Source organism: Capricornis sumatraensis, chromosome 15, assembly GCF_032405125.1.
Source record: "Capricornis sumatraensis isolate serow.1 chromosome 15, serow.2, whole genome shotgun sequence".
NCBI classification, from domain to species: domain Eukaryota; kingdom Metazoa; phylum Chordata; class Mammalia; order Artiodactyla; family Bovidae; genus Capricornis; species Capricornis sumatraensis.
In genome coordinates this window covers 23839554-23856748 of record NC_091083.1, presented here as the reverse complement: position 1 = coordinate 23856748, position 17195 = coordinate 23839554, and the positions used below count along the sequence as shown (strand labels likewise).

At 35.2% G+C, this 17195-nt stretch overlaps 1 protein-coding gene across 1 annotated transcript in view; it reads right to left on the bottom strand.

Annotated features, from left to right (window-relative positions):
- Window positions 1-17195, bottom strand: part of MALRD1 (MAM and LDL receptor class A domain containing 1) — a 590849-nt gene that overhangs the window by 401304 nt on the left and 172350 nt on the right. The window contains exons 20-21 of the mRNA XM_068987706.1: window positions 16769-16945; window positions 14001-14163 (exon numbers count right to left, since the gene is read on the bottom strand). Of these exons, the coding sequence (XP_068843807.1) occupies window positions 14001-14163; window positions 16769-16945 (340 nt within the window). The remainder of the gene's footprint in view (window positions 1-14000; window positions 14164-16768; window positions 16946-17195) is intronic.

Here is a 17195-nt window from a genome sequence, read left to right as displayed (position 1 = left end):
ATTCTTACAGTCACAGGAAATAAACACAACACTTTTAAGGGTCTGTATTTCTCAATATGACAGAAAGTTAACAAAGGTAAAAAAGTAACCAAAGTTAGAAGCCCATTTTTGGAGCCATTCCTTTATGAGTATCAGGGCAAAACAACAACAAAAAAAAGTTTTCTGTATAAGATCTGGATATCAGTATCTTTTAACAGTGTTTCCAGACAAGTCCAATGTGCTGCCAGTTTTGAGAACCAGAACTTGGCTAAACAAATGGGTCTTCACAGCATGGCTGCCAGATGAGTGGCCTCACCTGGGAACTTAAAAATGTAAATATTAGGATCCAACCCAGACCTACTGAATCAGAAATTCTAGAGTGAGCCCAAGATTCCTGTGTTTTAACAAGCTCTCCAAGTGATTCTGATGTGTGATGGGGAACCACTGGACTAAAACAATTCCCAGGAAAGTGGAATGAGATTGCCTTCTACCAACAAAATGTGGGTTCTGGACTTAAAGAAGAAAAGAAGGCAAGAATGGGTTTGGACACTGGATATTTCTTTTCTTTTTTTAAGATTTTTTTTTGACGTGGACCAGTTTTAACCCCTTATTAAATTTGTTACAATATTGCTTCTATGTTTTGGTTTGTTTTGTTTTTGGCCATGAGGCATGTGGGATATTAGCTTTCCAATCATTAATTGAACCTCCTGCAGTGGAAGGTGAAGTCTTAATCTCTGGACCATGATGGAAGTCTCTGGACATTTCTAGATTACTGCTTTCTCTCCAAACTACCATCACTAACACTTTACTCATCTACCCTTCCTTTTTCTTCTGAATTATTTATACAGTACCAGTTGTCTTGTTTCTCCATTTCCTGTGGCATAAAACTGCAATCGAATCAGGTCATAAATCTTAAAAATGCTTGGTTCTTAAGCAAGAGATATTTCCAAGATGAGGAAAAGTGCGTAGGATCACAGATTAGAGCATCTGCGATTTGGATTCAAAGGTTCCATCTCCCAAGTTTACTAAATAGTGTGCACCAAGGCAAGCTGTTTAACGTCTTTAAACCTTGGTTTCCTGACATGTAAAACAGGGATAATTATACGAACCAGCAAAGTTCACTGGGAGGACTTAATGTGATTATGTACGAAAGCTATCCTCATAATGTCTATCACATAATAAACAATAGATTTCATTTCTAAGATGCTTCACTATGAAAGCTATCAGGGCTCATTTATCAGACCTCCCTGTTAATTGTGTACAATCAAAGAGGACAAGCTGAGGAAACAGACCTATGTAAATATCTGAATTTAAAAATTCATAAACTCGGCATTTTCCCCCTTTTTCATGAACAGTCTCCACTTAATTGTAGATATTATTCTTTGAAATGGGCAAATCAAAGATAGGTTTTTAAGTACAAAGTAGATGTAATTTTTAATTCTATCTAATATTTATTAATGATAAATAAGTAATCTTCTGTGTCCAGAGAAAAATGATTTTAAAAAGATATAACTGAATTTATGTAACATCCTTCCATTAGCCATTACGTTACCAATGAATTGTTGAGCATACTGACCTTAGTACCTATCATGTGTAAAACTATGCATGATTTTTAATAAATCCACTTAAAGCTTCTTTTGTAGATACTTTTAAAATAAACACTATGGAGAGACATATATTCATTCATTTAGTCATGAAAAGATAACAGCTGTTCTACCTCTTATATCACATTTTAATCTTCCATCCTTTGGTTATCTGACCATTAACACAGAACTAAAGTAGAAACAGACATCTCTTGTAAACTATTTTTAATAAACTGTTTAATAAACTAAGACAAAACTACTCTTCTTGGATAATAATGTTATAAAGAACTTGAAGAAAATGAGTTCTAAACAACAAATCTACTGAGATTTACTCAAACCATGAGACTGAGGAACTGTATTTTGAATTTCATTATGACTGTAGTTCTAAAAGACAGACTTTGTAAGACCAATGTAAATAATTCTTCAGTGGAAAAGTCTGTGCTAGATAGAATTACTACTACCTTTACCCATAGTTTATGGTTGAATTTGAACATCATATAAACTCTCAGGAAAAATTTGTTCTTAATGTCAGAGATATTTGAATGCATGCATTAAAATCACATTATCTTACAAATAAATATCTTTTTAATATGCAAACACAAACACCACATTTAAGCAAAAACCTTCACACCATAGAGAAAATGCATTGCCTTCCTTTGCTTGTATTTCTAAGTCTACAAAGTGAATACAAACAAATGTAGAAGATAAGAGGTTTCTTTCTTCCTCTATTAAAGCTCACTATATATTTTTATACTAAAGCTTATGTTGACTTTGTTAACTTTTGCTCAAAACCTAGAGAAAAGTTTAATTTCAATTCAGTAAATTTCTTTTAAGTGGACAGAAATTTAAAAATTCACTGTATGGCAATCCTGGGTGATTGAAAATATTAAACTAAATTAATAACGTTAATAATGAGGCTTGAAATGTCAAATTGAAAGGAGAACTAAATCAAGTAGGTGCAGGTGAAGAAATGTTTCCACTAGAATAAAATTATCTAAGAAGTATGAATATAGATTACAATAAGAGATGAATTTCGCTAAATAGGAAGCCACTTAATAAAGTAACCTGAAGCATTTCCAAGGCACTTGTTTTAGTGCCTGTATTTAGGAAAGACACAAAAGGGAAAATATTATGGAGACTAGATCCTAATGAGCTTACAACCTAGTGGAAAAAAAGAAAATAAATCCAGATGGCTATTTGCAGAAAACTCAATTGATGGAATTAATGTTAAATATTTGGAAAGTAAAGATAGTCATGAAGTCTGTTATTGAAATAAATGATAATTCTAAATTTGGAAAAAAGGCCTCTCTTTCCATCTCAACCATGTCTACCCTCCACTTGCAGATATAGCTTCTTTAACAAACATTCTGAACTTTAAATGATACTATTTCCTTCCTGGCATTTTGACCACTGCAAATAAGCTCTCTACTGTCACAGTCAATTTCTGGTCAAGGTCACTACTCAGTGCCCTGAAACCTTAATATATTGACATGATTTGGGGGATCTATAGTGGTTTGTAGACATATTCTGCACATAATATTTTGTCACACTATTTTCCACTGCCATCAAATATATGATGCTGACTTTAGAAGCAATTCACTGTTACTTTTTCCAGAGTGATAACTTGTTTGCACCTTTACCTTTATTTTTGTGAATTCCTCTACTCTCTTTTAGAGACCAATCCCCTTCCCCGTATGCTTGACAGTAATTCAGTGCATACTGGGGGTGGAATGCATTCCATACATAGCAGAAAATTCTTTTCTCGTACCCAAAAGAGGCAATCACTAATCATCAATGATAAAACAGCATTGCCTCTGCCCTCCTGAGCTTATGGTCCAGGGAAGACACGCAAGGTCTCTACAGAGAGATTGTTTCTCTCTGTTGTTGCTCAGTCGCTGAGTCATGTCTGAGTGTTTTCAACCCATGGACTGCAGCACGCCAGGCTTCCCTGTTCGTCACTATTTCCTGGAATTTGCTCAAACTCATGTCCATCGAGTCAATGATGCTGTCCAACCATCTCATCCTCTATTGACCCCTTCTCCTTCTGCCTTCAATCTTTTCCAGCATCAGAGTCTTTTTCAGTGAATCTGCTCTTCACATCAGGTGGCCAAATTATTGGAGCTTCGGCTTCAGTATCAGTCCTTCCAATGAATATTCAGGGTTGATTTCCTTTAAGATTGACTGGTTTGATCTCCCTTCAGTCCAAGGAATTCTCAAAAGTCTTCCCCAGTACCACAATTCAAAAGCATGAATTCTTTGGCATTCAGCATCTTTATGGTCCAACTCTCACATCCTAAATGACTACTGCAAAAACCATAGCTTTGACTATACAGATTTTGTCAGCAAAGTGATGTCTCTGCTTTTTTCCTCTCTAGTTCGTGTCAATAAAACTTCTTCTCAAAGTTGGGAGACATTAAGTATGTACATCCTAAGAATTTTAAGATATGAAAAATATGATAAACAGTAACAAAAGGCCAATAAAAATTGGGAAAAATTTCTATGACATTTGTAACGGATTAAAAAAAAATCCCCTCAATGCTTTAAAGGACCCGCAACTACAGAAGCCCATGTGTCGAGAGCCCATGCACAACAAAAGAAGCTACCACAATGAAAAGCACACGCATGGCAATGAAGAGTCAACCCAGGTCACCACAACTAGAGAAAGCCCACACGCAGCAAGGAAGACCCAGTGCTCCCCATAAGAAAAACTAAGCACTATAAACTGAAAACCAAGCAAAGAGCACAAACAGGCGATACACAGAGAAATACACTTGAACAAGGAACAAAGGAAAAATGATAGGTTGCTCTCTGTTTTAGAGAAATGAAAAGAATGCAGTTAGCTGATATTTAATAGCTTTAATACACACAAAAAATAATTCAATACTCAATTGTTTGGCAAACATACAGGCACGTACTGCTTTCGAAAATGGTACATTTTGCAAAGTAACACAAAATTATAAATCAAGTGTTTTAAAATATAATTAATAATATAAGAATTCTACTCTGTATGCCTGTTAACTCTCAGGATGTAATCTACAATATGTGTAAAGTCGCATAGTGTTCAGCGAAGGTTGATTAAATTTGTGTATAATCAAAAACAACTCGTAAATCAAATAGTGAGGAATTAAATTACTGAGTTATGGTGCATCCTGTTAATGGAAAACTACTGCCCCATTTTAGAAAGTATTGGTAAATAATTGCTTACAGATTGTATATAAAATTAAAAGCATATTAGAAAACAATGTGATTAACAGAACCTATTTTTGCTTATCAAAGATATATATATATATACACACACACAATGCTTTTTATCATGGTGGTGAGATTATAGTTATTGCCATTATTTCCCTTTGTTATTTATATTTAAACATTTTCCTACAATAAGAATACATTTCTTTTTTTCTGGGGAAAAAGCAGTACTTTTGTAACAAAAAAAAAGTTAAAGTCTTAAAATAATCAGTAAATGGTCTTTACCCTTAGTGTGATTTTAATTCACTTATTTTAGTTCACTTATATTATTCACTAAAATTCAAATTTGGAGAATCTTTTCAGGTATTATTAAAGATAGAGACAACCAAGACAGACCTGTAGACCTGAGTGTCTACAGGGGGCCTCTCCTGAGTGTTACGCATGTATTCATGTCTATGCTGGTTCCATGTCTGATTAACCTGGCGATTCTCACAGACCAGATGCTTAGGAAATACATGTCTAATTTAAGAATGAGTTGTGTATCTAGTCAAGGGTATCTCTTCATCCTCCAGACCATAAAGATCTTTGAATATTTGATAAATCTGCATATACAAAGGTCATCAGATGATATTAATATATACTTGATTCATATGTGATATATATATATATATATATATATATATAAATGGTTGATATGTGGTATGCTGCTGCTGCTGCTGCTAAATCGCTTCAGCCGTGTCCGACTCTGTGTGACCCCATAGATGGCAGCCCACCAGGCTCCCCCATCCCTGGGATACGCCAGGCAAGAACACTGGAGTGGGTTGCCATTTCCTTCTCCAATGCATGAAAGTGAAAAGTGAAAGTGAAGTTGTTCATTCATGTCCAACTCTTCGCGACCCGGTGGACTGCAGCCTACCAGGCTCCTCCGCCCATGGGATTTTCCAGGCAAGAGTACTGGAGTGGGTTGCCATTGCCTTCTCCAATATGTGGTGTAGTATGTTCAAATTTTCAAGTTGTCTTAACATAAGAATTAAATCTAATTTACCTTACTTGAGAAAATATTGTATTCCTCCATATTTTGTATAACTATAAAAATTTTGTGCAAAAGTTAGAATACAAATAAATTTATTTCATCTTAATGTGGTTAAAAGGAAAGCACATTTAAAAATTATATAATGAAAATGAATTCAAAAATTTTGAAAGTAATTATGATATACAAGTTATTTTATTATTAAACAGTGACCATTGGTAACATATCATAAATCATATGCTATATTATGAATATATCATTAAAACTTTACCATGTAGGGCAAATACATTACCTAACAAGCTATATTTATATTATTTTAGGAATGGTTTGCAAATATTACTTTCAGCATAGATTTCTCTTAACTTCCATGTTTTGGAATAACTGTAGTTAGTTTTTTAAAAATATTATCAAGTTAAAATACACCAAAATAAAATTAAAGTGATTTAATTCACTTAATTAAAACAAATTATTGATATGTATGGAAAAATAAAGAATAGGTGCTTAACTCAAGGTCAACCTAAAATGACAGCCATTTTTTTGTGTTTTAGAGTGCAATTATGCTTTATATTCAGTCCTGTGAAAACACTGCCAGAAATGCTATTTCCCACAAGTGTTAAAACAGTTAAGAGAAAATTACAACAGTTTAATTTTGATTTTGCCTGTTTGCATTTTTATTTTCATTTTAGCCAAACTGTTTCTAAAGCCTACTATTTAACCATTATTCTAGATTTATAAAACTGGATCTTTCAGAAATTATGTTGGGAGAGTGTTGAAGCATTTAAATTGGCCTATAAAATTTTGGCTTCCCAGACAGGACTCTGAGAAAGCAGTGATCCTGGCATTTAATGTCTAAGAGAGTAAAGCTTTGCAAATTGTTATTGTTGCAGGGCAGAAAACATTAAAATATTTTCGGGTTTACTGAAGCCTTTATCCACATTTATATCTAGCACTTAGACACATTATGGTATGCACAGTTATGTCACAGAGACAGCTTGCATTATTTACGTGGCTTTTAGTTTATAATGATGTCAAGCCTGTACAAATGCACAGTGTAGATAGGAATCTAGGTCCACTGGCAACAATGTGGACTATAGCTCATTCCCATCTCAAAGGCAACAGTCAGTGCTATGAAATAAAAATTTCAGAAAAAGTACTTCCAGCTTTATAAACAAGCAACACATGAAATTATATTCTATCTAATCTGCATTTTGAATGAGATGGTTCATACTCAAATAGCTTCTCAATAATCTGTAACCTTAAAATGCAAGGCATTTAAAAATACCCTTTTTTTTTGTCAAGACGTTAATAAAATCAGTACATTTGGTTTTGATCTTAAAGAAAGGCAAGAATCATTTTGATTAGGGGTAGAGAAGAAAACACACAGGCAAAAAGACTTGAGAAAAAACTTTGGGTATCTTACATGAATGAGGCAACACAGAGGGTGCCTTGAAATTACATGTCTTCTAGATTAACACAGTGTAGCGTTTTCTCCCATACAATTTTTCAGTTATAATAGTTACTTTATAGCACACACATTTTGTTGTTTTTGAATAAAATCATCTTTGAATTTTTCTATTGCTTCATTTTTCCTGAAATATTTTGTTCTAAATTTTTTAATTAGTCACTGGATTTAGAGGAAAAGGAGTCAGCTATGATCAAAATTGGAAATAGTTGCTAAGAAAGCCACCCTCTTCTAGCAATACCCTCCCCACTTTCTCCCATATACAGCTGCTAAGAATGAGGTTTTAGAACCATCTAGAAGTTATACTAAAAGTACAGAATCCCAGCTCTAGCCCCAAGATTCTGATACAAGTGTCAGAATCTGCTTTTAAATAAATGTATTACATATTTAAATATTAATAAACACAGAAACGTGATCAGAGTTCCTTGATCTATACTTTGCAAAACTTCTCTAGAGCTTCTGTGAGCAGTCAGAAACCACTGACCCAGAATATGTATGTGTATTCTACTAGATATAATTCCATATGAACAACAAATAGAGAGAGCTCAATCTGCCTGAGGGGAACGATTTAAGGCTCCTAAAAAATCTTAATAGCAGACCTTATTTAACCAATAGATAGGCATTTACTGAAGTTAAATAAAATGGAATTGAGGGCCAAGGGTACAAAACTTTGTTCTTCTTGCTTCCAGCTGTAAAAATGAATAAGCTGGATCAAACAAAGGCTTTCTTATAAGATAAAAATGATCATAAAATTTATGGTACTTGCCTATGAGCCAATTTACCAATTTACATACTATGGTAAAGTTGACTTGGCTTGTTAAACTGATTATGGAGGTTAGAGGCGAGGATTCTGAGGTCTTATAAAATTACAAACTGAGAGAAATCATGCACAACACTCCTATAGCATCAATGTTCTAAACTTAATATGAATTAGTTACATATTCATATTCACACATAATATGAATTAGTTACAAAGCTTAGATGCTAGGTGATCCAAATGCCTTGATTCAATAGTAAGCAAATAATTTTTTAAAACAATTCTCAGTTAAGATTCATGTTTTTCCGAGTTCTGTAGTAGTTCCTGGAGCATGAATGGATATAAATCCATTTTACTTCTGTGTTTTGTATGTGTGTGTGTATGTGTGTTGTTGTTATTATTGTTTAACTAGATCATGGTTCTTTTCCCAAAATACCAAGAAAATAATTTTTCTACTAAATATTCCCTCTCACTGCCTAAGTTAAAGGAAATGGAAATTTCATCCAACTCCATTCTCAAAAGAACATGCAAATTGCAATGATATTAACATTGAGTAGGTTTTACTTTATTATTTCTCCAGATTATAATTAATTGAGAACAATATTTATTTTTAAATAAATGTTTAGATTTCAATCCTAGGAAAAAATATCATGCCAGGTCCCCTTAGTTGGTCCCTGCTGAGCAGGATGAAGGGAGAATTCACTCACAAGCCCCAGGCTCTTTTGTCCATAGAATTCTCCAGGCAAGAATACTGGAGTGGGTTGCCATGCCCTGCTCCAGGAGATCTTCCCAATTCAGGAATCAAACCTAGGTCTCCCATATTGCAGGCAGATTCTTTACCATCTGAGCCATAGGGAAGCTTAGAGTTCTACTACAAACCAGAGAGTAGGATAAATGACACATAAGAACTATTTCACAAAGTCAAAGGGAAAAAAAAATTAAAAAACAGAGAGGAAGGCAAGAGGAGATGGAAGCTTAGGGACTGCACCCTTCTCCAGGACTCACTGTAATGTAGTGCTCATGCATTAAACATTATCTGATTAAGTATTCCTATTTAGGATATATTTAACTTTGTGCCTTGCAGCCTTTAATTATATAGTATCAATATATTGATCCTAATCATCAACTAACTCATTCAACAAATAATTACTGGTACTTAATTATATAGTGAATCTTAAAAATAATGCAATGAAAGGGAATCACAGTCTTTGAAATTCCTCAGGGAATTTGCAGTCTACTGGAGGTGGTGGGGGTGAAAGGCAGAGACAAACAAGTTAAAAGTAGACTATATTACTCTGCTTATATGTTGTCATAGTTCTATTTACACTTTTACCACCTAGAAATGAGACTCTCTTTTTCTTTACAAAACTATAGATTATAAATGAAGCACAGATTTTCATGAGCCCCAGAAACTTCCTGAAATCATCCTATTCTTTTTTATGTGAGAAGCAGCCCGAGAAAACTTTTGTATACTGAAATTACAAAGCTTATTTGCCATTTGTCAGAAGTGATCAAAACAAAGCAGCATTCATATCTGCTACTCTATATACTTTGGGCAACTTGGTTGCAGATGTTTAAATAAAATGCTGGTAAAACTGGAACCATTTTAATGGAACACAAACAACAAAAGAGAGCTCAAAAAATCAGGGTGAAAAAGTCAGCCAGGAAAATAAAGTCACTGCACACTGAAGACACAGTGATCCCCTTGAGTGCTAGGTCAAGTTGGCCAGGGCAGTAATGGACTGGACAGCAGATATACCTTTAGTTATCTCTGAAGCAGCAACCATAGGAGCTGGGGGTCATAAAGCTTTACCAGCGGAGAAGTGTGAAGGCATAAAGGTTTTGAAAAGATTCTCTGTAATATAAATGGGGAGTTCTTTGTTGTCTTCAGGAACATTTCCTTGAAATCATTAAAAGGAAAAAAGAAAAATGGGAGCTTGTAGGGAGTATTATTTGCAGACTACAAAACAGGGGAAGGAATGAGTTATCTACACTTGAAAGAAAAGACCAAAATAAATGATGATAAAGAGCAATGACTGGAACAAGAGAGAAAGGGCAAGGTGATGGAGGAGAAGTTTGAAAAAGAAGAAAAGAGGAAAAGAAATTTGGAGGAGGGATGAACGTGTAACTCCTTCTGGATCCTGGGCAATATTACAAATTATTTTTCTTTACTTGCACATGCTTTTCTCTGGTTTCTATGACTTTTTTTGTATGTAAAGGAGTAGTTTACTTAGAGAAGAGCATAGAGAAGAAGGAAATGGGGATTGTGTCATCTAGCCTCACCAGACAGTTGCAAAACATATTGAAACACAATCTACACAAAGACTTCATGAGGTATAATAAATTGCATACACATTTAAGGCAGTCTATAAAATGTTTTTTCTAAATTTTTTAAATTAAAAAAACATTGTTAATTTTTCTTAGAGTATAGTTGCTTTATGATGTTGTGTTAGTTTCTACCACACAGCAAAATGAATCAGCTATATGTGTATATGTGTGCATGTGTGTGTGCTAAGTCACTCCAGTTGTGTCCTACTCTTTGCACTCCCATGGACTGTAGCTCACCAGGCTCCTTTGTCCATGAGATCCTCCAGGCAAGAATTCTAGAGAGGGTTGTCATGCCCTCCTCCAGGAGATCTTTCCCACCCAGGGATCAAACCCACATCTCTTATGTCTCCTGCATTGGCAGGTGGGTTCTTTACCACTAGTGCCACCTGGGAAGCATATATACATATATGTATACATATATCTATGTATATGTCTATGCCCCAACCAGTAACGCTGAAGAAGCTGAAGTTGAACAATTCTATGAAGACCTACAAGATCTTTTAGAACTAACACCCAAAAAAGATGTCCTTTTCATTATAGGGGACTGGAATGCAAAAGTAGGAAGTCAAGAAACACCTGGAGTAACAGGCAAATTTGGCCTTGGAATGCGGAATGAAGCAGGGCAAAGACTAAGAGAGTTTTGCCAAGAAAATTCACTAGTCATAGCAAACACCCTCTTCCAACAACACAAGAGAAGACTCTACACATGGACATCACCAGATAGTCAACACTAAAATCAGATTGATTATATTCTTTGCAGCCAAAAATGGAGAAGCTCTATACAGTTAACAAAAACAAGACCAGGAGCTGACTGTGGCTCACATCATGAAATCCTTATTGCCAAATTCAGACTTAAATTGAAGAAAGTAGGGAAAACCACTAGACTATTCAGGTACGACCTCAATCAAATCCCTTATGATTATATAGTGGAAATGAGAAATAGATTTAAGGGCCTAGATCTGATAGATAGAGTGCCTGATGAATTATGGACGGAGGTTCATGACACTGTACAGGAGACTGGGATCAAGACCATCGCCATAAAAAGAAATGCAAAAAAGCAAAATGGCTGTCTGGGGAGGCCTTAAAAATATCTGTGAAAAGAAGAGAGGCAAAAAGCTAAGGAGAAAAGGAAAGATATAAGCATCTAAATGCAATTACAAAGAATAGCAAGAAGAGATAGGAAAGCCTTCCTCAGTGATCAATGCAAAGAAATAGAGGAGAAGAACAGAATGGAAAAGACTAGAGATCTCTTCAAGAAAATTAGAGACATCAAGGGAACATTTCATGCAAAGATGGGTTCGATAAAGGACAGAAATGGTATGGACCTAACAGAAGCAGAAGATATTAAGAAGAGGCGGCAAGAATACACAGAAGAACTGTACAAAAAATATCTTCACGACCCAGATAATCACGATGGTGTGATCACTCACCTAGAGCCAGACATCCTGGAATGTGAAGTCAAGTGGGCCTTAGAAAGCATCACTAGGAACAAAGCTGGTGGAGGTGATGGAATTCCATCCTGAAAGATGATGCTGTGAAAGTGCTGCACTCAATATGCCAGCAAGTTTGGAAAACTCAGCAGTGGCCACAGGACTGGAAAAGGTCAGTTTTCATTCCAATCCCAAAGAAAGGCAATGCCAAAGAATGCTCAAACTACCACACAATTGCACTCAGCTCACAACGCTAGTAAAGCAATGCTCAAAATTCTCCAAGTCAGGCTTCAGCAATATATGAACCATGAACTTCCAGATATTCAAGCTGGTTTTAGAAAAGGCAGAGGAACCAGAGATCAAATTGCCAACATCCGCTGGGCCATGGAAAAAGCAAGAGAGTTCCAGAAAAACATCTATTTCTGCTTTATTGACTATGCCAAAGCCTTTGACTGTGTGGATCACAATCAACTGTGGAAAATTCTGAAAGAGATGGGACTACCAGACCACCTGACCTGCCTCTTAAGAAACCTATATGCAGGTCAGGAAGCAACAGTTAGAACAGGACATGGAACAACAGACTGGTTCCAAATAGGAAAAGGAGTACGTCAAGGCTGTATATTGTCACCCTGCTTATTTAACTTCTATGCAGAGTACATCATGAGAAAAGCTGGACTGAAAGAAGCACAAGCTGGAATCAAGATTGCTGGGAGAAATATCAATAACCTCAGATATGCAGAGGACACCACCCTTATGCCAGAAAGTGAAGAGGAACTAAAAAGCCTCTTGATGAAAGTGAAAGAGGAGAGTGAAAAAGTTGGCTTAAAGCTCAACATTCAGAAAATGAAGATCATGGCATCTGGTCCCATCACTTCATGGGAAATAGATGGGGAAACAGTGGAAACAGGGTCAGACTTTATTTTGGGGGCTCCAAAATCACCGCAGATGGTGACTGCAGCCATGGAATTAAAAGACGCTTACTCCTTGGAAGAAAAGTTATGACCAACCTAGATAGTATATTCAAAAGCAGAGACATTATTTTGCCGACTAAGGTCCATCTAGTCAAGGCTATGGTTTTTCCAGTGGTCATGTATGGATGTGAGAGTTGGACTGTCAAGAAGGCTGGGCACTGAAGAATTGATGCTTTTGAACTGTGGTGTTGGAGAAGACTCTTGAGAGTCCCTTGGACTGCAAGGAGATCCAACCCGTCCATTCTGAAGGAGATCAGCCCTGGGATTTCTTTGGAAGGAATGATGCTAAAGCTGAAACTCCAGGTCATTGGCCACCTCATGCGAAGAGACTCATTGGAAAAGACTCTGATGCTGGGAGGGATTGGGGGCAGGAGGAGAAGGGGACGACCCAGGATGAGATGGCTGGATGGCATCACTGACTCGATGGATGTGAGTCTGAGTAAACTCCGGGAGTTGTTGATGGGCAGAGAGGACAGGTGTGCTGTGATTCATGGGGTCGCAAAGAGTAGGACACAACTGAGCGACTGAACTGAACTGATACATATATCCCCTCCTTTTTTTGTTTCCTTCCCATTTAGGTCACCCCAGAGCACTGAGTAGAGTTTCCTGCGCTTTCCGGTAGGTTCTCGTTAGCTGTCTATTTTATACACAGTGTCATATCAATAGTGTATATATGTTAATCTCCCAATTCATTCCACTCCTCTCGACCCCCTTGGTATCCATACTCTTATTCTGCTTTCCAATAGGATCATCTATGCCATTTTGAGGGGCTTCCCCAGTGGCTCAGTAGTTAAAGAATCCATCTACAAGGCAGAAGACACAGGAGATGGGGATTCGATCCCTGGGTTGGGAAGATCCTCTGGTGGAGGAAATAGCAACCCACTCCAGTGTGTTTTCCTGAAAAATTCTATGGACAGAAGAGCCTGGCATGCTATCGTCCAAAGGGTTGCAAAGAGTGTAAGTGACTGAGCAACTAAGCAAGTAAGAGAAATGACACCATTTTTCAAGATTTCACATATATGCATTAATATACAACATTTTTCTCTTATGACTTACCTTACTCTTTATGACTTTTATAAGAGCATTTACTACTTTTTAAATTAAATGTTTTCTTCAATATTGTAAGAAAGAATATACTTAGTCCACTTATTCTCTCACTTAAACATTCATCTTTTCAAGAGCACTAACAGGGTAAGGGGGCAAGGCAGGAATTCGGACAGTGCTTAACAAACAGTTCCTAAAAGAAATTTTCCAAATATGTGGTCACTTACGTTGTATGATCCACTGATGGCCTGTGATTTTCCTCACCATGATGAATACTGGTTCCATTACCAAGTCCCCATCTGAATGTGTTTGAATCTTGAATTAATTTTTCTGAGATTGGCTGGTACCATTTACACAGGCTTCCTTTTTCGAAACTGCAAATGTCCATAGCTTGAAGAGAATGGGACGAAGACAAGATGAGTTAATCACAAAAATGTATCAATAAATGGCAATTTCCATCTGCATCAGCACTTTCTTACACTTGGGGATTTTTAAAATTTTTAATCAAACTTTTCAACATTACTGAAATAATTAGGCTAATGCTTTATGTAATCACTTGAAGAGTTTTAAAGAAATCTAGGTGTATTATATTCAAATATCTATAGTCACTGAAATGTGGAAATAAATGCACACACTGAAGAATCTGCTTTCATAAACAAGTAAGGTTTTAATTAGCTCCTAAAGCAGCACTTTTAGCATCACCAGTCTCTTCTGACACAACACTTAGATGCTTATATGACCTCCAAGTTCTGATAAATCTGTTCTTTTGTCACAGTATTACTATGAAAACTAAATTCCAAATTACTTAAATTCAAAGCAATAAGATTTTCAACAGCTTTTATATTGAATCTCTTTCCTTGAAAGTTTTCAATATTCTTATGACTGTATTCTAATATCAAAAACTAAAAAACCAGTGATTTTTTTTCTTTTTTTCTCTTTTTTTCTTTTCTTTTTTTTTTATTTTCTTTATTTTAATTTTAAAAAAATACATTGGTTGTGTGTGAAAACAAAAGCTCTCTCTTCCTTTCCCCCTCCCTTTCTCTCTGCATGTGTTCATATGTCTGTCTGTTTTCAATCCTCTACTTCTGAAAGATTCAATTCAATGAGGTTTTGTGTAAAAAATGGAAAGCCTGGCGTGTTAAAAAAAATAAAAACCAAAACTCCAGTTTTTTTCAATTTTTAATTGGAGGATAATTATGTTATAATATTGTAATGGTTTCTGCCATACATCAGCATGAATCAGACATGGGTATCTTTAGATGGCATAAACAATAACGGCATAGACTACCACTACCACCATTTAGAAACTTGGGTTCATAGTTTAACATAAAATTTGAGAAGGAAACCCTCCATCAAAAAAAGTGATTTTAATCATGATATTCAGGTGTGTTATTTAATCGCTGATATTAATATTGATCATGTGATTATTCTGTGAAGAGGTTAATTATTCAATAGAATCTTGTTCTTCACACAATTTTAAAAAGACCTTAAAGAGTATAAGTTTTTAAAAAATTATAGGACAGAGTTTCAGGCAAGCTATCTGCTGTACAATATTGTGCCTATAGTCAACAATGCCGTATTGTACACTTAAAAATGTATCAAGGGGGTAAATCTTATATTGTGTTCTTATTATAACAAAAAAATTTTAAAATGTAAGACTAGAAGACAGGAAGATTTGTCACAATAGTTCATCTTACAAAGAGATAGAGGAGAAAAGACATACAATTTGTTCAGAAATAAACAGCAATAATTCATGTTTAATCAAAATTAAACATCCTCATAATTTTAAAATGATAATTTAACTGTAAGCATTCATTCAGGACATTTAAAGAACTTAAAGAAACTTAACAAAACATCCCATCCAATCATCAATGACATCACTAAAATTTCTAAGCCGAACTGAGAAGAAAGTCAGTATTCACTAAAAATGCTCACTAGGTGTAATTAATTAGATTTTGTGTAAACTTTTACAAAGATAACTTTTGTGTGATTAGAAGAGGATTCTATTGTCTTCCCATGAAGAAGACTGAATACAACAGCTTCCATTATCCTACATCTGTGATACACTGTGTATCTTCCTGACCAACTTGAATTAACTACTGTCTCATCTCATTCACAGAGTGGATCAGCTTTGATTTTATGAGTTTTTTCGGCCTCGTTTAGTTTACATGTGTATTTATATTTTTTAAGTTTTAGAATTCCTTGATGAGGCTGACAAAGACAAATTAGAATGTCACTATACACTGTACTGTCTGTATGTTCTAAATCTTTAATATTATCAAGACACTTGAGTAATATTATGGTAAGTTCACATATAATCAATACTTAATAATGAGCAAGGAAGGGAAAAAAATCACAAGTGTTTCTTTCTTCTGATCCTGTGCTTTGCCTATTTAGATGCAGATTAATTTTCCTCCTCTCAGTTTGTATCTCTGACTGAGACATTAACTTTCAAGTTAAATAATTTGCCTAGATCTATTTTTAAAAAGTCATAGATTGGTAGATGCCAAGAAATGGATACCATCTTTCAACATTATATAGCTACTGAAGTGTCCACAAGTACCAGGATTGATTTTCTTATTAACTCTGTACATTGGACATGGTATTCATTGTATATGTGTATTTTGATAATGGCAAAATTTGAACAGATTCATCTTATTTGAGGGTATTATGCTTCTTCTCTAAATATTTCCATTTAGTGATATTGAAGAATAAAGGCAAAACAAAGATGAATTTAAAAAGGGCTGGTAAATGATAGCCCTGGAATCAAGTTCATGAAAACAAGTATTTTGAATCTAAAATATTAAAGACACTTACCTCAGAAAGTATGCTGATTCTTCCATCATTTTCTATACAAATACCTTTTATATTAAGAAACTGCTTTAAACTAGGTTGAAGACTCTAACTAGGACATTACAATACTACTTGAAATTACACTAGTTTTTCTTATCTATTTTATGGCTATATTTAATACAAAATTTAGGAATTCACATACCACAGGAGGATTCATCTGATTGGTCAGGGCAGTCATATCTAAAATCACATTTCTGGATATTTTCAACACACTGACCATCAGACCTGCAAACAAATTCACTGTCTGTACAGTTGTGTGGAGGCAGTGTTACTGGAACTGTAGTTTCTGGTGGAGTTGGAAGTTTCACAGGTAAATGACCTTGAAATAATAGACAAGTATCATTTTGTAGTTTTTCCATTTCTTTAAAGATTGCACACGATAAACTTTACTAAGTATGCTTCACATTCAACATTATAAGGAATATCTGATATCATTTGCTAATCTGCTGCACTGCTTTATGTAAGCATATAAATTGGTGTTCATGGTCTTAGTAATGACAAATAACTCTGGATATCTCTGATTATAAAAATAGTGATTGTGCAGATGGAAATTATTGAAAACTCTTCAG